General features: G+C 47.4%; 2 protein-coding genes across 2 annotated transcripts; both read right to left on the minus strand.

Annotated features, from left to right (window-relative positions):
• Positions 1-841: 841 nt before the first annotated feature.
• Positions 842-6,548, minus strand: LOC138114288 (cytochrome P450 2J2-like). The gene is made up of 10 exons (XM_069023544.1): positions 6,396-6,548; positions 5,718-6,023; positions 5,053-5,215; positions 4,769-4,918; positions 4,083-4,243; positions 3,505-3,681; positions 3,110-3,245; positions 2,729-2,916; positions 2,150-2,288; positions 842-1,488 (listed from the first exon to the last, which is right to left on the minus strand). The coding sequence occupies exons 2-10, from the start codon at positions 5,904-5,906 to the stop codon at positions 1,313-1,315; spliced, it is 1,479 nt and encodes a 492-aa protein (XP_068879645.1). The 5' UTR covers positions 5,907-6,023; positions 6,396-6,548; the 3' UTR covers positions 842-1,312.
• Positions 6,549-9,501: 2,953 nt separating this feature from the next.
• Positions 9,502-18,405, minus strand: LOC138114289 (cytochrome P450 2J2-like). Its single transcript, XM_069023546.1, has 9 exons — positions 18,199-18,405; positions 16,503-16,665; positions 15,721-15,861; positions 13,622-13,782; positions 12,648-12,824; positions 11,975-12,116; positions 11,234-11,421; positions 10,137-10,275; positions 9,502-9,680 (listed from the first exon to the last, which is right to left on the minus strand). Exons 1-9 carry the CDS (start codon positions 18,403-18,405, stop codon positions 9,502-9,504), a joined length of 1,497 nt encoding a protein of 498 aa, XP_068879647.1.
• Positions 18,406-19,711: the final 1,306 nt, after the last annotated feature.

Consider the following 19,711-nt stretch of genomic DNA (forward strand, 5'->3'; position numbering starts at 1 on the left):
ATGGGATGAGACAAGTCTGCATTTTATAAATGGGCTGGTTTGTATCCCACCATGTGTCCTCTTTTCTCCACCTTATGGGTGTGTGAAACAGCCTCAAGTACCAGAAACACTATCTCAGTCCAAACTCGTTTCCACTGGCACAGAACACCAGAGGAGGTGGCAGAACCCCCCACCCAGTCTGGAGCTGAAGGAGCTTTGCCAGAAGCTGTGTTCACCTGGAGAAGTTTGCTTCCTCTAGGAACATCCAGGGAAAATTGAAGAGGAAAAGCTTGCTCTCTGATCATTTCCTCAGCAGGAGAGCAGGAGCTGGAGGTGTGTGTTCCTGGTGTTGTGCTGATTTCCTGAGGCAGCCCCCATCCTGCTCCTGGGAGCTGCAGCTTCAGCGGGGTCCTGTGGTGCAGCTGTTTCCCAGTTCAGTGCATTTCCTGGTGTTAACCACTGGTTGCCTATCTTGGGCTGCTTTCACTGTGTAGGTGATGGTTTAAAATAGTAATTTGTTGCTGTTATTTTCCAAGGCACCCTTTCCCTCATTAGACTGTTGAGTGCAGCTTAACTGCGTCATGTGTTGCTGGAGCTCACCCTGCTGCCCCTGGACACACCAGTCACTCCGTGATGCTGGGCAGGTAAACAGGGAGGATTTTGCATATTGTAATTCTAGTTGTGCTGTCAGGATCATTTTTTCCATCACTTCTGTAGGAATTGCCTTTGCTTTTACAGTGCCAGCCTCCTGCAGTGCTGCAGCACTGCAGGGGCAGAAACACAGGGCACGGCCGAAGCCCACAGCCAGTGCCAGACATGGCCTGTGTTGGTCTTCACTTTGCAGAACACTTCATGACAAAAGTGTATTTGTAAAGATTTATTGATGCATGGGACAGGTTTTATAGAGTGACATTTTTTAGAGGAGTACATATTAAGGAAATGTCAAATTAATACTGGTGTTAATGTTATAAAACAAAGGCTGGTATTGCCCTTCCACTGTACCCGGCCACAGCCTCAACAGTGCAGTCTCTAAAGTATCCCTCATTTTGCCAAGGTGAACCATGGCCATCCATCATAAAATTAGGAAAGCCCTAAGCCTCTCATTCATTTACAGTGCCATAGGGCAAGCCTAAAAATGCCCTGGTAGCTCCCAGACTGATCACATGATCACATTATCACAGGATACAGGGTGCAAGGTCTACTTGTAATAGAAATGATTTTGCAATTGCTTTGAAAGAAAGAAACCCCCTAGCCTCCCCCTGGAGCTGTCAAGAGCTTGTTTTCAGCACCCTTCACAGAGGATTTCCATGTGAGGATGGTGGGCAAGGCTTCCCTACCGAGGCACAGCACAGATCTTGTAGGGCTGTGGGGCCATTGCAATGCCTATCATGGGCTGGAGGCTGAGCTTGGTGTCTGGGGGTACCTGGAAGGTGAATTTCTGGAGCAGAGATGTGAAGAAGAGGAAGAGCTCAGCACGGGCCAGCACCTCTCCCAGGCAGGCACGTTTTCCTGTGGAGACAGCAACCCACAACATCCTCAGACTCTGCTTTTGCTGCTGAAAATGCTCTGCCCGCCCTTAGGACCATGGTCTAGCTGTGTTATCCCATTCCTGGATGAGTTTTGCAACCCAAACCAAGCTTCCCAGTAACGACTTTGGCATTACAGTATGGTCTGCCCCCCAAATTGCATGACTTTGTGAGGACAATTCACACACACACACACGTGGCCTGGACATGCCCATGCTGGGAGAGCTCACCAAAGAGAGCTACCAGAGGAGTTGTGTGGTGCTGGTGGAAACAGGTGCTGAAAGCAACTTCCCCAGGGAACGCTGCTGGCTGGGGAACCCTGTTGTGGCAGCAGTGAGGCCCCTGGTGAGCTCAGCCATGTGGGAGCAGGAGCACGGAGCACTGCTCTTGCCTCGGTGAAGGTGTTCCTAAGGTCTCTGGAATTTATATGGGTTTTTATTCATCCTCATTTCTCTTCTGTGAGTGTGAAGAGAGACAAGAAAGAGCCCCAAGTGTGGTTGTGGTACTTGGGGCAGGCCATGGGAGCAGTTTGGGCAAAACGTCCCAGGGTGTATCTGCCCTTTCCATTGCTATTTTCCTCTCTGTCTCCACCCTGCAGTTGGAAACTCAAGCCCACACGTGCACCACAAGTCAGCAAATCTTACCCACAGAAAATGGTATAAAATATTCTTTTTTCCAGAACTTGCCATCCTTCAGAAAATGCTCGGGGTTAAAAGCATCAGGGGTTTTCCACTCACTCTTGTCAAACAGCAGAGAGGTTAAATTTGTCATTACAACAGTGCCCTAAGAGGAAAAAAAGAAAAATAAATCACACTTTCTCTAGCACTGACAGCAAGAGGGGCAGTTTTATTTTCCAGTCTCCTCTCCAGGAAGAACATCCATAGTCAAATTCTACCAAAATTATTTGTGCCATACCCCATTGCATGCCCAGATCTTTCTACTTCTTGTCTGTTTGGAGGTGTAGTTACATAACTGCATTTTTCCCTCATCAGCATTGTTTTTATCTGCTGTAAACTTGGGTCAAAGTTCTGTAAGAGCTGGGATTTGTGCCTCAAAGGCATGTGGGGAGGTGTGGCACCATTCAGGGAACTGGAGAACATTGTTTGGATAGCAAAAATCCATGTTCAGCAGGAGTGAACTCTGGGCAGGGACACTGTCTGCACAGGAGGGACCTGGCCTGGCACACTGTGCCCTGGGGAGCTGGGAGTCTCCCTGGAATTTACCTTTGGGATGTAGTAGCCATCCAAGTAGGCATCCTCTGCTGCCATTCTTGGCGCGTTGAAAGGGATAATGTTGCCTTTCCTCTGCACTTCATGGATGACAGCGTTGGTGTAGTGCAGGTTGTTCCTGTCCTCCAGGGCTGGTGGCTGTGCCTGGCCAATGACTGCATCGATCTCGGCTTGCACCCGGGCTAGGGGGAAAGAGCAGGAATCAGCCCAGGGAACAACCTGCGGAATATTACAAGGCTATTGCTGTGAGGGTCCACGAAGGGACCTGGGCCACTGTTTACACCTCTTAGGCAAGTGTGGGGACATTCCCAACTGCTCTCTCACAAAGCTGTGACAGATAAAAGCAAGGGAAACACTGATTTTTCTTAACTGTACCTTGAATTTCTGGATACATGGCCATAAACAGCAAAGCCCAGCGGAGGGTTGAGGACGTGGTCTCGGTCCCGGCTACCAGCAGGTCGAGTGTGCAGGCAGTGAGATGTTCCTCCTGGAAGGTGTCACTGCCGTTGTCCTTCATGAGAGGGTGTGTTAGTGCCACAGGAACAGTGAGGGTGTCCTGGCACCAGGCTTGGTCCAGACCCCCACAAGGATTTTGGTAGAAACTGCTGACCCCCCTGCATCCCCATCCTGCTGGTGGTGGCCTGAACCTGATGTCTGTCCTGAGCTCATAAGAGGCCACACAGGCAACTCAGATGGAGAATCTGGGCTCATTCCCCATCCCTTCTGATGGCTAAGTCCTGCCCCAGTAGGGTTTTCTCCCCATTGCTGACCTTGGAAATCTCCAGCAGGTAGCTGTCGATGTAGTCCCGGCACTCCGAGGGGTTCCAGTCCTCCTTGTGTTTGTTGATCTTCTCTCGAATAAAATTTTTCAACACCCTCCAGTTTTTAAAAACGGTTTGGTGGGCTCCAGGTAAGTACTTCATTATAGATGGGAAGCTGTTATACAGCTTTGAACACAAAAGGAGAACAACAAATTGAATAAATGACTTTAAAAACTCTTCTGACATCAAAACTTGAGGAGTCTGCAATTGCACTTGCTGAATTTCTGGACCTGGTGGAAATAGCTCAGGTCCAGAAGAGCAGAATTCTCATTATGGAGTAAGTCATGTGTTACCCAGTGTTTCAGCAGGCAAGCTGGCAATCAGTGGGCAGGAAAAGTGATTTTGGGTGAGAGAGAGCAGCGTGAGCATGGCACAACTTGAACTGAAAGCAGAAAGAAATTAACAGGCAAATCTATCCTGTGCAAAGGAACGTGGAATGACAGGTTTGGTGATGACAGCACTGTGGCTTTTGAGGCTGACTCCAGAGACGGAACCATGGCCCTGCGTTGGTGGGAGGAGGGCTGTACCTGGCTCGTGATGGCTCCGTGGAGGACAACCGTGTCGTACATCAGCTTCAGCAGCCTTTGGAAGTCCTCATCGTGATATTCAAACCGATTGCCAAAGATGAGGGAGCAGATGACGTTTGAAACAGCATTAGTGACTTTCAACTGAGGGTTGAAAGGATTCCCTGGAGAAGAAAAAAGATCAGTTCTCTTCCATTCTTCTCAGAAAAGAAGAAAACACACGTCAGAGGTAAAATAGTCAAGAAATACGAATGAAATGAGTGGCCCCTAATGGGCACTATCCTATGTCAGTGCTTTCCTGGGATGCCTGGCTGACCCCATGAGCTGGCCAAGCTTGGCAGGGCAGCCCCAGTGGTCCCAGTTCAATCAGATTATGGAGATAAGTTTGTTTACTTTGGAAATCAAGGTCTGCAGGATGTCATTCGAATTCATTGGAAATATCAGTGTTTATGCACACATGGTATTTCCCAGAGAGGAGTAGGCTGAAGGTGGGCTATGAATAATGCAGTGGGTGTTGCCTGGCTGCGTTCCCCAACCAGCTGGAAGGCAAAGCACCTGTAGAAAGGAGCAGGGATGCTGGCAGGGTTGTAGCATCCCTTGCAAGGTGGGGTATTTGTCAGCAGACAGTGAAATTATAACAGGCCCTACCAGTTCCTGCCGTCACAGCTGATGAGGGCTGTGGCACTCACCCTGCTCATCCCTAAATGCATCCACGAGGTATTGGCACTCCTCCTGGATGCGCTCCTCCAGGCTCCTCTTCCCCAAGCCGAAGTTTCGGAGTGTGGTCAGGGTGAACCTCCTCTGTGCCTTCCACAGATGCCCGGTGGAGGAGATCAGTCCTGGCAGGAACACCCCCTGTGAGCCAGGGCTGATCCCCTATCGAGGGAGAAAAGCTCCAGGGCTCTGCCCTCTCTCCAGTTGTCTCAGACCTCTGCAGGGTCAAGGCTTGGCTCTTACTTCAGGGATAACTCACCCATCTTGCTGAAGATCTCCTCATCGAGAGGAAGATCAGGGCGGTCCAGGAACTTTTCCCCTTGGTTCACAAGCACTTCCTTCACCAGCCGCATCCCACTTACCATCACTAACTTCATGCTGCCCATGTGCATGCCGAAGATGTCACCATATCTTTTACTCATCTGGGAGGGGACATGAATAATTTGTAATGAATGTGCCTGGTGAGACTGGCACAGCCCTGTCATGGGACTTGGGTGAAAGTATGGGAAGAGTGGGAGGGGAGACAGAATGTGTGCACTCTGCCTGAGGGCACAGACTTTTTTCTTTCCTCTTTTCCTGAATCAGTGATCTGAAGTTGGTGTTAATTGGCCATAAATCCAGTAAGTCTCACCAGGTTTGATTTTTCAGTCCTATATTTTTCCAGTTTTTGTTTCACCCATCCCAGCCCCATCTCAGACCTATGGGGTTCATACATCTGTGACTGCACCTGTGGTATCATGTTGTGACCTTTGCCCACAGGATCACTCCACACATCACCCTCCTTGTACTCAGGTAAGTGTTATCAATGAGGGCAAACCTCCTGCCTGCCTTCAGGTGTTTGGGTTATCCCCTTCCCTGCATGGCCAGAGATGTGTAGCTGCAATCCCTCCATCCCTTCCCCACACTGCCCACCCACCTACATACCCTATTCACTGAGACCACGGGATCTTTGAAGATTACAAGGTAGATGTGCCCCAAAAAGGGAAGGCGGAAGGGGGTGGGAGGGAAGTTCTTTGGATTTCTGTTCTTCATGTAGTCAGCGATGAGCAGGAAGACAAGGAGAAAGATGAGGAATGTCTGGAGGGAGATGCTGTCCCAGGGGAAGTGCAGCATGGCTGGATGGTGGGGTTCTGCAGGGATGTGTCCCACAGCAGGTCAGAGCAGGCAGAGCTCACAGGGCACCACTGAGGCCCCCAGGGCCAGGGGAAGATGGATGATATGCTGGCACAGCTGTGGGTGCAAACACAGGACAGCATGGAGTGGCTTTTGCTGGCCTGGTCTAGAGGCTGTGTTCAGACTCCTGCTTTCCCAGCTTTCAGCAACAATTAAAACCCTTCTTGATTAAACTGAAAGATTTCCTCTGATCTGATTTAAAAAAAAAAAACAAAAAAACCCACCATAAATCAGAACACCCCCAGCTTCCCCTTTCCCCTCCAGCCTCCCCTCAGTACTTTACTAAACCCTAGTGCTCCATGCCCTTTTCTAAAGGACAGAAATGAGCTTTGTGGAATTGAGATCAAAACCTTCTGGCAGCTTCACTGTGCTGCTCCCACAGGTCCATCTCCTGGGATGAACCCTGCCCTCTCCCCCCGGTGCCCTCACCGTGCGTTTCAGTGTCGGCTTCTCAGCGCCAGGGAGGCTCCAGCTGCTCCGAGAGCCTTGTGCTTTCCTTGTTTGCAGCAGCTTGCTCGCTGGTATGAGGAGTCCTGGGCCAAGCCCCAGGTCTCAGGGGACATCTGAGATAAGGTTGCACAAATCTTTCACAAACCCTCTGACTCAGTTTTGTGTTTCCGTGTGCCTGGTGACGTGGGCTGGGAGTAAACAGCTGGCCTGGAACTCAGCGCTTCCGAAGCACCGTCATTTTCTGATCTCCACCAGACGGGTGCAGGCAGAGCAGCTTGCTCTGGCCATGCCTTGAGCCCTCCAGCCATCCCTTCCCATTTACCTTGTCCTTTGGGAGGAACTTCACCACGGGTTACGACCCAAAGCCCCTCAGAGCTCAGGCAGGTGCTGAGAAGCTGATGCAGATACCCAGCTCAGCAGGCTGGAGCCCTTTAGTGGTTGCTGGCAGCAGAATGTGCCACATTTTCCCACCCAGGAGCAGCTTTGGGTTAGGGTGGTGTTCACACACACAGATCACATGGAATTTTGATGTGTATGTTGTGTTTTACTGTGAAAGGAGCAGGGAGCAGCAGCACTTTGCCCTTGCACCACGTGGCTCTGCTACAGCCCTTTGCGGTCATCAGCTGCCACCTCCTGCTCTGAGGATGTTTTGGGTTCCTTTTCTCTCTTTTGGAGGCATCAGTTGTGGCTGTTGGGATTGTCCAGTGCTGATGACAGGGCACAGAGGTGCAGCAGAGCCACTGGAGTGATGCCATACACATGCTCTCCTTACACTTGGGAAGCTGGAGAAGTCAAATCTCTTGTTTTATTGTGGAATTTAAAGGGGAAAACCCTGGTTTTTGAGGAGAATCTCTCTTTTTACCTCTGGTTTTTAAGCACACTTGGGCATGAACCTGTGGAGATGCATGTGTTCCCCAGCAGTGACATGAAAGGATCCACTCAAAAAGTAAACAAATTTGTGCCTCCTGCCTTTAAGGTATGGCATCATTGCATTTAATTTTGGTATTTTTCCCCAAATGATTAAAAAAAGAAGAAGAAGAAAAAGAAGATGAGTTTAATCATTTATTCTCTCCATGAGTAGGAGAGGGAACCCCAAAGTAACAAGAAAACACAAGCTGGAAATGAAAGAGAGAACAACATTTATTTGCTAAGCCAGTGCAAATAATACAAGCTAGTAGCCACATGCCAGAGGTCAGACCTACAGCAAAACAAATTAAAAAATGGAGAGGAACCAGTGCCTAGTGCCGAGTGGCTTTGAAGACTTCATAGGTGAAAAAAAAAGTCCCTGGATCTTTTATGTTTTCCCTTTTACAAAGACAAAAACACAACATGAGAGCCTGTGACTGTGAAACAATAATTAAAAACGCAATAGGATTAAAGTGATCAGTCGGAAGGACAACTCAGTGACAGAATCCTCGTGCGCCCGGCGTGGCACGGATGGGATGTGCAGAGGACTCTCCCCTGTGGCATAAATCTGCCACTGCACAGGGATTGCTTTGTACCGCAGCAAAGCCGGTATTGCCGGGCACAGAGGAGAAACCCGGTGGAAATGGAACTCGATGTAATCCTCTTTTCCTGTTAACTATTCCATATCCTACGTGGGTACCCCCAGAAAAGTCATTTATGAAAGGGGAGAAGCAAGAAAAAAACAAGAGGAAAAAGAATAATCTTTGCTGTGACTATACTCCGAACTGAAGCACACAGGAGGCAGCATTTCTAAGCATGAATGCTTGGTCACATAAAAGGAAAAATTCTCTACAAGTTGCATATGTAATTAACTCTTATCCAAAGACACCTAGGACAGAAGAAGCTCTGTGTTCATTGTGGAGGGTGCCCTGTCCCAAGCCACTTCCTTGGCCCCACGCTATCTCCATGCCGGTCACACACAGATACAAATCTTTGCCAGAAACAGAGAGGAAGTGTTGAACTTGTGATTTCCCACCCCAAAGCCACTGTTCCAACACTTCCTTTCTGAGGGCCAGCACTGAGCTGCCACGGGTATGACCCTCCCAGCACTCTCTGCTGCTTCCTTTTCTGCTGGGCTTCAGGTGAACTGCTCCCCAGCAACTCCAGGGGATTATTTTATTGCAACTTTTCTGATTTGTATTCTACTAGCACAAACCTTCTGCTTTTCTACACTAAAACTGCAATATTGTATTTTTATAGCCCTTCCAGACCAGCTGGAAGCACAGCTCCTTGTGCCATCCCACTTGGGTTGGGCTTTGGTAGAAGATGCTTCTACTCCCCTGTAGCCTCCTAACTAAAATTTCCACATACTCTATGAGACCCAAAAAATGCTTGCTGCTGCTGCTGCAGAGATCTCTGCTTAGATATTTTTTATCCCTGGAAGTGTCCAAGGCCAGGATGGATGGGGCTTGGAGCAACCTGGTCTCGGGGAAATTGTCCCTGGCCATGGCAGAGGGGTTGAGCGAGGTGATCTTTAAGGTCCCTTTCAAGCCAAACCATTCCTTGTTTCTGTGTTTTCCATCACACAGCAGCAATGTGGTGCTGTAGGGAGTGTTCATCACACCAAGTCCAAGCCCACCTGAGGCTCAGGACTGACTGTGGCTACCTTAAAGTCCAGATTGGTGCTGAGTCATGAGCGTAGAGTTTGTATGTCCAAGGCCAGCTGCTCCTTCTAAGCAGGGACAAACCTGTGTTACCTCAGGAAACACAGCCCTTGGTTATCTGGGTGCTACAATATTAGGGGTTGCTAAGTGGTCTCTGGGTGATGGACATATCCCCTATGGAAAAGTCAACATCAACCCATGATTTGCAGCTGGCAGACACCTTCCTGGGAGTTTCTGGCAGTGGAAATTAGGTAAGAAGGCTTTTAAATCCATTCATTTTTTCAGACTGGTAGCGGGGAGCAGGAATGAGGTGAAGGGAAGAGCCACAAGGCTTGTGTTTGTTGCAGTGTGCAGGATATGGCCCTTGTGCCCTTCCCCTGCCACCCAGATGCTGGCCGGTGCTGGACCTCCAGGGCCCATCATTTCAGCCCAAAATCTCTGGGGTGGTCAGGAGAAGGGGCAGTTCCCAGTCTGTGGGGGCTGCACTGGGGGTCCAGGGCAGCCCCAGGCCTGGCTCAGGCACGGGGCACGGCGCAGAGCTGGAAGGGCTTGGGGCAGCGCGTGAGGCTGAGCGTGAAGGCGAAGGACAGCGCGGCCGCTGCCGGGGCCTGGAAGGTGAACTTCTGCAGCAGGGCTACGAAAAAGATGAACAGCTCGGTCCTGGCGAGCTGCTCCCCGGGACAAGCCCTCTTGCCTGCAAAAGGAGCACAAATAACCTGGAGGAGTCCCGAGCGAGCTCCAGCCACCTCCGAGCCTCCTCTGGCCTGCGCTGCCTTGCACAGGCTGAGGCAGCTTTTCTTCCTGGAAAGGTTAGGTGGCAATGTTCACCCACACAATCTGCTCAAACCTTCCCCAGAAGTTTACTGCCGAGCAAACTGCGCCTGTTCCGAGAGGCAAAGAGCGGAAACAGTCTGAACAACCCAGTTACTCAACTTGTGCAAGAAGAAAAACCTTATTTTTTTAATCCCTCAATAACAAATTGATTTCCTTCCCACTCCGAGCAGCCACTATTAACTCTGACTGGGATTTTCACTGTGGGGATGGGCTGGAAGCTGGACAGGAGCAGTACCTCCTACTCTATAAGCAGTGTCTTGGGGAAAAAATAAAACCTCTGCAAAAAGAAAAGCTACCTGCCCATCCATCATCCTACCTGCAGAGAAGGGCAGAAAAGCCTCCCGCCTCCTGTACTGGCCGTTTTCCAGGAAATGTTCGGGATTAAAGGTGTCTGGAGTCTCCCACACGTTTTTGTCGAACATTATCGAAGTCAGGCTGGTCATCAGGGTGGTGCCCTGTGAGAGGTGGAGAAAAAGGGGCGATTACGCGGCGGAGAGGAGCTGACGTGTTGTCAGACTGGGTTATTATTAGCTCTGTAAACTACACTGTTTTAAGGGCAAAACGGTTTTGATTTTTTTCTTTTTTCCCCTAAGCTACACAATTAAATGAGGGTGAAAGCCTGCAGGATTGTTCACTTGTGTGTGCCTTTACATATCACCGAGTTTTGATCTGCACCCTGAGCTGCAGTAACAGGTGACGTTAATGCAAACCAACTTTAAATTGGTAGCACTGCATTCCCATAGGACCTTGAAGCAATTTAATCAAGTAATTTTCAATCAATTTGTTTAAATTTTTTTTTTTTTTTTTTAAACTGATCTGGTTTATCTCCACATTCTCCTTCAGCAAGAGAAATATTCTGATCAATGTGGAGGAAAATGCCTGGATTTTTTTATTTTTAATTTGTCTCATTGCAGCCAGTCGTATAGAGGGGAGAGACCAGTTATATATAAATCCCATATTTGTTTTTGTAATTGGAGAACAGTGTGTGTGCAACAATACCCACTACCTGCCTTTCATCAAGTGCTACTTTTAACAGATGATTTTTAATATTTTCTGGAATTAATAAACCCAAACTGTTTGCTTTCCTATGTTTCCTAGCCCTCTATTCCCATAATGTGTGGAGGGTGTCTTTTGTAAAATTTAAGGCATAAACCTTTTAAAATTGGAAATTAGAGCCAACACCATAAGGATCTCACAATTATCCTCTGTAAGGAGGTGAGACCCATAACAGTCCCACAGAATCCATCAAGAAGGCTTGTATTTTCTATATAATTGTGGTATTTCTATAAGATCCTGCTGGATGGTTCCCCTCCAGGTGAGATTCAGGACTCGGGCCATGAAGACCCTGCTTGGGTGGGATGAAGGCTGGTGGAATGAAGGCTGGTAGGAAGAAGGCTGGTGGTCCCCACGCACTTTGGGCAGGTGGAAGCCGGCCAGGGTGGTGTCGCTGGTGGCCATGCGGGGCACCCCCAGTGGCACCACGTTGCCCATGCGCAGGACCTCGCTCAGCACGGCGCTGGTGTAGGGCATCTTCTCCTTGTCGGCCAACGACGGCTGCCGGCACTGCCCAACCACGGCGTCGATCTCCTGCTGCACTTTCTCTGTGGGGAGCAAAAAATAATTCAAAATATCTCTCTTCATAGAATCTGTAAGGCTGGGCAAACTCTCTAAAATGATCAAGTCCAACCGTTAACCCAACACTGCCAAGCCATGTCCCCAGGTGCCACATCCACAGTCCTTTTGAACATTTCCAGGGTGATTGCATGACTCCCCTGGGCAGCTTGTTCCAGGGCTGGACAACCTTTTCAGTGAAGAAATTTTCCCTAATATCCAACCTAAACTGCCCCTGGCACGACTTGAGGCCATTTCCCCTTGTCCTATCACTTGTTCCTTGGTAGAAGAGACCTACCCCCACCTGGTTGCACCCTCCTTTCAGGGAGTTGTAGAGTGTGAGAAGGTCCCCCCAAGTCTCCTTTTTTTCTGTGCTAAACACTCCCAGTTCCCTCAACCGCTCCTCGTAAGACTTCAGAAGGTTCCCAATAAGATACCTGGGGCACAGGCAGATCCAAGATGTGGCAGAGCTGGGATAACTCTGTTTCCTGAGTTTCCCTTGCCTAGTTTTGGGCTAAGCAAAGGACCCCTCAGTGGCCCTACCCTGAATGTGGGGGTACGCGGCCATGTAGAGCAGAGCCCAGCGGATGGCGGTCGCCGTTGTCTCAGTCCCAGTTAAGAACAGGTCCAAGGTGGAGCACAGCAGGTTTTCCTCGTGGAAATAGGAGCTGGTGTCACCCTTAAACTTGGAGGAAAAACATGGCAATGAAAACTCTTACTGTGGAGGGGATGGTTTCAAAAACCCAATCCTAGTCCTGCTGCTCCTTTTTTATCTACTCTTGGGCTTGGAAATTTCCAGGCTTTACTTTCACTGGATTTCAAGCCCTAAGGACTGTTTTGAAAGACACCCTGGTTGCTGTAGAGCAGCTCTTGAAAGCAGGTAGCATTTTTAAATGTCAAGTTTCACAATAGCAAACACAGGCCTGCGAGAGCTCATAGAAACATGAACATGTTCCCTGAGAGTCCTCCTACGCCGTGTGACAGAACGAAAAAGGGAAGAAGACAGAGTGTAAATCCTTTCAAACAGGAAAAAAAAAGAAAAATCTGTGTGTTTTCAAAGTGATCAGGCTTCTGCTGCTGCTAAAGTTTGATGTGGCAGAGGTAGGGAGGGGAAGGCAACGTGTGAGGCAAGAGCTCCCCTGACAAAACAGCCTTGAGTCTTCTTTGCTCGCTCTGTGGGTTAATCTTTAGGTGGTTTTAGGTGTTTCCATCCTACCTTTTCTATTTCCTTCAGGTAACAGTCAATATAATCTCCTGCCTCCGACTGGTCCAAATCCTCCTTGTGCTTTGTGATCATGCCTTTCACAAAATATTGAAGTTTCTCCCAGTGCCTGAAGATTTTCCTGAAGGGTCCTGGCAACCATCTCATGATCCAAGGAAAAGCATTATAAAGCTGGTGAGAAATCAAACAGAGCAAAAGAGCATTTCTTGAGTTAGAAAAGAGCAAGTATTGTAGTTGAGAGGATGGGACAATTGATTAATTCTGCTTGCTACCAGGAAAAAAAAGTCAGTTTTGCTACAGTGGTCCAGTTTGTACAAACTTACTTACACAGGTGTAAACGAGTGCAAACAAGATAAGAATTGGACAGATGTTTTCTGCTGATAAAGTTCTTAAATACTGAGTGGCCAAAGCTGCCCCCTAATGTAAGGTGGCCACAGGTGAGGTGGATGCAGATGAGCCCCTTAGTGTGTCCCCATGGAGGGGACAGAGATCAGACCTGACCCATGGTGTGTGGCCATGCAGAAAATATATCACCAAATCCACCTATTTTGGTTCTAAACCTGGAATCTCAATTTTTTCATAAAGAAGTTATTTAAGAAACTTGTTGAGATATGGGTGAAGGAAAAGATAGGAATTTTCACTGTGTTACTAATTCTTCTTTTGGTAGAAACAGATACTTTTAAGATTTTCCCATTGTTCTTTGGTTATATCAGGCATAAGATTGGTTTTACAATCATGTAGTGGTTTTTTTTCTCCATGTGCCCCAATAATTTTAACTTACTTCCTTACTTTCCTGATGGACTTTGTGCATAAATCCCATCTAATGTAAAACAATTCTCATGGTCATTTTCCTTTAAACATGACTTTTTTTTCTACAGGAAAAGGCAGATTATATCAGTGCCTTAGAAACCCCAGTTTCTGAGCTGTTACATGCAGCTGAAGCTGGAAAAGCATCCAAGTGGCTTTACCTGGCCCCAGAAACTTCCGATGAGCAGCAGTGTTTCAGCCAGGGAGTGCAGCAGTTCCTGGAAACGGTTGTCATGGTAGTCGAAGCGGTTCCCAAAAGTTATGGAACAGATGATATTTGAAACAGCACTATTAATTTTGTAGTGGGGGTCAAATGGTTGTCCTGGAGGAAACAAGAGGAAGGGAAACTGCCTGAAGGGATGTCGTGGCCGGGTGGGGGTTGGTCCTTTCTCCCAAGGAACAAGGGACAGGACAAGGGGAAACAGCCTCAAGTTGTTCCAGAGGAGATTTTGATTGGATATGAGGGGAAATGTCTTCATTTGAAAGGATGGCAAGGCTTTGGAAGGGGCTGCCCAGGGCAGTGGTGGAGTCACCATTCCTGGAAGTGTTTGAAAGACATGTGGCTGTGGCACTTGGGGACATGGTTTAGTGGTGAACGTGGCAGTGCTGGGTTAATGATTGGACTCAATGAACTTAAGGATATTTTCCAACATAAATCTCTCCATGATTCTGTGATTCTAAAGACAGCTTTCATTCTTTTTTCCTGTACAGTCTCAGTCAAAATCACTTTCTTTACCAGATCCACAGTTGTGAACCAGGGTGAGACCTCGCCTACGTCTCACCCATGGTGGTGCTCAGGTTTCAGCCCATGTCCTGGGGTACCCACCACCCCCATCACCTCCAGTATCCCACTGAAGCCTGGGCACTATGGGCCAGGGCATCCCATCCTGTGTCCAGCCCAGGCTGCTGGCAGACAGTGACATTATCACTGAGCTACCCAAGCAGGGTCTGAAGCATTTTCCAGGGAAAACAACCAGCAACATGCCATGCTATGGCTGTCAACTTTGCCCGCTCCAACATGTGTTTGGTGCCAATTTTAAATGCCAGGAGATGGTCCCTCAAAGCTTAGCCCAGGGCAGGGAGCCCAGGACTAACCACACTGCAAAAATACCATTGCCCTGGGGCTTTAATTGTCCACCACGAAGAAATCAAGGAAGGAGAGCGGGGAGAGGGTTGCAGATCTCTGTGCCCACCTGTAAGCCCTAGCAATAGCTCATGTGGCCCATAGAGCACAATTATAAAGTGAAGTGTGATGTGATGCTCGTCATGTCTGTCTTCCCTGGGAGAGCTACTGAGCAGAGACTTTCATCTCCTCAAGCACATTTCAGCAGCCTGGAGAGCCACTTGCTGTGACAAGAGACTGATCTCAGTGACAAGCCCAGTCCAACCCCAAGCTGCTGTTGAGCATCACTTTGAAATGCAAGGCACTCCTCGCAGGACTGCTGATCTCTTCACTCTTCAAGAAAGTAATTAAACTGGGCTGGTGCTCAGATATTAGAGTGATGGACATGATCACTGTTTGTCATTACTAATGGGAAGAAAGGCCCAAACCAGCAGCTTAATTAGTTTATTGATCAGGACTATAGAAGACTATAATCAATTGGCAACATGGAGTATTTGGCCTGTTCAGTGCAACAGCAATTAAAATGGAGCAAGTTTAGTATATAATTTCACAATTCCTTTTTAGATCTTTCTTGTGTACTATATATAGCTCCATAGAATTAGCTCAACCCCATCTGCTTCTATTTAAAGCTGAAGTGCAACATCACCCATGTACCAACATACAAATTATTCTTACTAATATCCCTCTGGCAGTTTTTAAAAGCTGGACCATAAAAGAGCAAGGCACATGCTTCATCTGTGTGTGATACAAAAGGAAAGCCTGACTAAACAAGTTTTAAAATACTTTGCCAAACCAAGGACAAGCAGAGGTTAACTAAGCCTTTGAGTGGAAGTGCCTGATAGCAGGAGAGCTGCATTTATTCCTTCACAGAATGCATGAGACACTTCCTTAGCCATATAAACACGTTTTAATAAGCAGCTAGTATATATATACTTAATATTAATAAGGAAGAACTAAAATAGGAGGCCTGAGTTCTAAAATAAATGCTAAAAGGCAGAGTCTGGAAGTGTATGATAGAGATTTGAGCTATTGAAGAAATGTTTTGCACGTTTGGAGCTGCGTTGGGGTAAGAGTTTTACTTCTCATCATTCATTTAGCTGGAAGCTCTGAGCATGGTGCTGTGCATTAACCCCCCACCTTTCTCCTCCTCAATTGTCTCCACGAGGTATCGGCTCTCCTCTTGCACTTTTTCCTCAAAATTTACTGCAAGGCTTTTCAGTGTTGCTAAAACAAACTTTCTCTGCTGCCTCCATATGTGCCCGTTTGATGATATGAGCCCTGTAGGTGGAAAAAACAGGTGAACAATCCTCTCTCTGGATCATTTGTCAGTGTTAGGATTCAGAAACAGCCATTCTTTGTGGACAAAAACCCCAAACCAAGGCAAACAAAGCTTGTGGATATGGAAAAGGCTATGGCTTTTCCTGGGAATTAAAATTCAAGAGTAATTGGCTTATGCTAAAGATCTAGCTTTATGGATTTGCTTTAATCTGCTACTTTGTCACTTTGCGTGGGAAAAAAAGGTGTAAGCCAAAATACTCTGAGTACTATCACACTGTTGGCAGAGCTGCAGGCAGGAGCACCCCGTCTCTGGAGCTGTGTGCAACCCAGGGAGGAAAAGTAAAGGAGAAACGAAAACCAAGGGGAAACTCTGCAAGTATATAGATCGCTGGGCAGCTTGCATTTATTTCTTCTCTTCCATTAAAATCTGGTTTTGAGCCCATCCTCACCCCTAAATCTCAGAGAGATTAAAGCATATCCCCGTGAGGTTATTAGTCTGAATTCAATTCTTTCCTTCCCCTGTGCAAGGTTTTACAGGTGCAGTTCACAAGGGTTGAATTCAACCTGTTTCTTTCACTCTTAACTGTTACCATTCCAAAGAGACGTAAGTTTTGTCCCAAAATCCTGGTAGCTGTGCTTACCAAAGCCTCTGAATATTTCTTGGAGGAGTGGAATATTTGGCCGATCAGCAAATATTTCAGCCTGGTGCACAAGAGCTTCTCTCACCATCTGGTACCCGTTGACCACCACGAATGTCAGACTTCCAAACTGCACGCTGAAAATGTTCCCGTACCGACCCGTAAGCTGAAAGAGAGCCCATTGTCCTCTGAGAACAAGAAGATGGGGATTTTCAAAACTCACCCTGCCAAGACCTTGAACAGGGAAATCTAGCTTTGAATTTAACCCTGCTTGAAGCAAAGGGACTAGAGAAACCCAAACCCAAGCGTGCAGGTCCCATCCAATCTAAACTGTTCTGTGAAGACTGGAGAAGGCGTAAAAGGGGCTGGAGAGCTTTAGGGTGGGAGAGATGGTTTGCTTGTATTTGTTATCTTGTGTGACCTGGGTTTTACCAAGTGTTTACATCAGTTTGGCTTGTAACAAGGAGGTGACTTGCTTTGGAACTGGTGGGCATCTGCTTTGTCCCACCACCTGGGTCACCACACTCAGGCTCTTCCTGCTGAGGGCAAAACAGAACAAATTACTCCTTTCATCAACTTTGTGTCTAGAGCAGTGTGGTTTCTTCTCCAGCTCTCCCATTTAGACAGGAAGTCTAACTGTTTATGGCTAGAAACGTACTTCTAATTTTAAGCCTGACTGCATTTATGGCCAAATTACAGCCATTTTCCTTGCATGGACTTTCCTGTCATTAGTGTCTCCTCTGAGAGGTATAAGAGTAAAGTGGGATCATATCTCCTCTCTGTCAAGGAGCTCATCCTCTTCTTAGAATGAATCTACATGAAAGGACACACAGAGTCACCCCAAACTGCTGTGGTGACTCATGAAACCAGCCTGGGATCAAATGGGTGTCTCAGGCATTGTGTGCTTGTAAATGAATGGGATTAATTTTCTTAATAACTGTGTGTATTGACAAAATATCCTGAACTCGCTGCCTCAGCCTTCCCCAAGGATTCCCTTAGGGACCACCCGTGCTGATGGCCTGAGAACACCCAGGTAGACAGGCTGGTGTCAGCCTGCTGAGCAAAAGCAGGAGACAAATGGTCACCAGAAAGGATTTTTGCAGCCAGCATGCCAGAACTTCTTCCACCCTTTCAGAGGGGAATCTCAGCATGTATAAAATCTCTCTCTTTTTGGCTCTGGTGGGAGTCAAAGCTGTGGAAACCTTTCTAGAGAGATCACTGCCTCTTTCTGCAACACAGAAGAAGCCACAGGACATAACTCAAGATTTTAAATGTTTCTTTCAGATGTGATGGGGTGAATCATTGGCCTCTGAGCAAAGACAATGACAGGACAATTTCCAGAGGTGATCTTCACAGTCCAAACAGTTCATTTCTCACACAGCCCTTTTCACCTCTCCCCCAGCCCGGTCCAGCCTTTCAGAGCCCTTTCTGGACTCCAGAAGGAAATGGTCACAGTCAGATGGGAAGAAAAGGAGGAACATGTAGGTCTACCTCTGCTATGGATTTCTTTCCCATTGGACCTTCCTACTCCCCTGGAAGAGGAGGTGATAGTGGGAGATAAAACCAAGAAGGGTCATCTATCTTATGTGGTTATTATATACCTAGTTCTGCAGAGAGTGCCCTTGCTGCTTCACAGTGTGGTGACAAGAGTCATGGAAGGGTAAGATGTTAGTAGGGAAAATGTCCATGGAGCTCTTACCTTCTGCAGTGCGAGATGGAGGGGCTGCTTAAAGTCCACAAAGGTTCCCACGAGAGGAAAGAGCTGCGGCCCTGGAGGGAAATTCCTGGGTCGTCTCTTTTTCACAAGGTCAATAATCAAAAGAAAAATGACCAGAACCACCAAGAGCATCCGACCATTCAGCTTTTCCAAGAGAGAAACCAAATCAGGCCAAAACTGAAGTTCCATCTTGGCTGATAAACTCACAGGTTTTCATCCCAGGAAGGGACTTGATTCTGGTGTTACATTTGCTAAAACAGGAGTAAGAAAGGACTGGAGAAGAAGCAAAAAAAGCTAAAATGCTGATAGCTGACTGGGGACAGAAGCTGCTTTTCCATGTACAGCTGCTGCCACACCACCTGCTGAATAACTAACTTTAAACACCAGGATCTCCAAAAACAACCCCAAAACCTCACAACATTTGGACAAACAAAAGCAATCTTGCAAACCTTTAGCTTTACATCTCGGTCAACTCCCTAATTTTCTTATGGAAGAGCATTCCTCCCTTTTTCCCTGAACAAGGGGCTCCTTTATATGGACACCCCACTGGGATTATCAGCATGGCAAACATTCGAGGTGAGGTGAAAGCAGCTTATGGGCTGATTACATGTGGTGGGCATCGTGCAGTTTCAGGGATGGTGAGGCATCTGAGGTGATGGACATCACACAAGTGGCTGAGGGGCTGATCCTGTTAAGTGCTCAGCACCATCTGCAAAGGGCTGGGTGCCTTCAGCATCCACCAAAGCCTTCCTGGCTTTGCCAGAGCTGTCAGGGGAGGTTGAGACAAGGGAAACACTGCGGGGGCCCAGGGCTCTCTCAGCCACACAAATGAGAGTTAAAGGAGCTTAATTTCGAGAGTGAGAACATAGGCTCATGTGCTTGCCATGAGATTGGAACTCATGCTTTTAAATCTCCTGGGTTTTCCCAAAATCTCCTTTGAATAAAGCTTCATGCTGTCCTGGGGGAAGGCTGCAGTGGACTGACAGTGACCTCTGTGACTCGGAATCAATCTTGGGTCACCTGCTGATACTTAGCTACAACTTGGTTCCAGCTCTCTTTTTCTTTCTTTTTTTTTTTTCCTTTTAAGAAATTTACTTTGCAAACAATCTAAATTTATATCAAAGCAAAACTGTAAATAATGAGTTTTCAGATTATTTGCCTAGAATTTACTGTGAGAAATTCTGAAGGATGGTCAATTTGTACTGTCACAGAATCCTATGATGGTTTGGGTTGAAAGGGACCTTAAAGATGGTCTGGTTCCAACCTCCTGCCATGGGCAGGGATGCTGTGTCTTCAGCTTTAAAGAAAGCTTTAATTTTTCAGGAAAGAAGTGCAGATGTTCATAGGAAACAATAATTGGGGAAAAAAATCTGGTATTCTCTAGTCTATCACCATTTTAAAAAGCTTTGCTGCCCGTGTCTTTCATTACCTTAGAAACACAGACAGGCTGTCTGACAGACCTGCACCTCGGCCATGGCAGGAGTCTTTTTTAGGG

The sequence above is a fragment of the Aphelocoma coerulescens genome, chromosome 8 (genome assembly GCF_041296385.1).
Source record: "Aphelocoma coerulescens isolate FSJ_1873_10779 chromosome 8, UR_Acoe_1.0, whole genome shotgun sequence".
Lineage (NCBI taxonomy): Eukaryota > Metazoa > Chordata > Aves > Passeriformes > Corvidae > Aphelocoma > Aphelocoma coerulescens.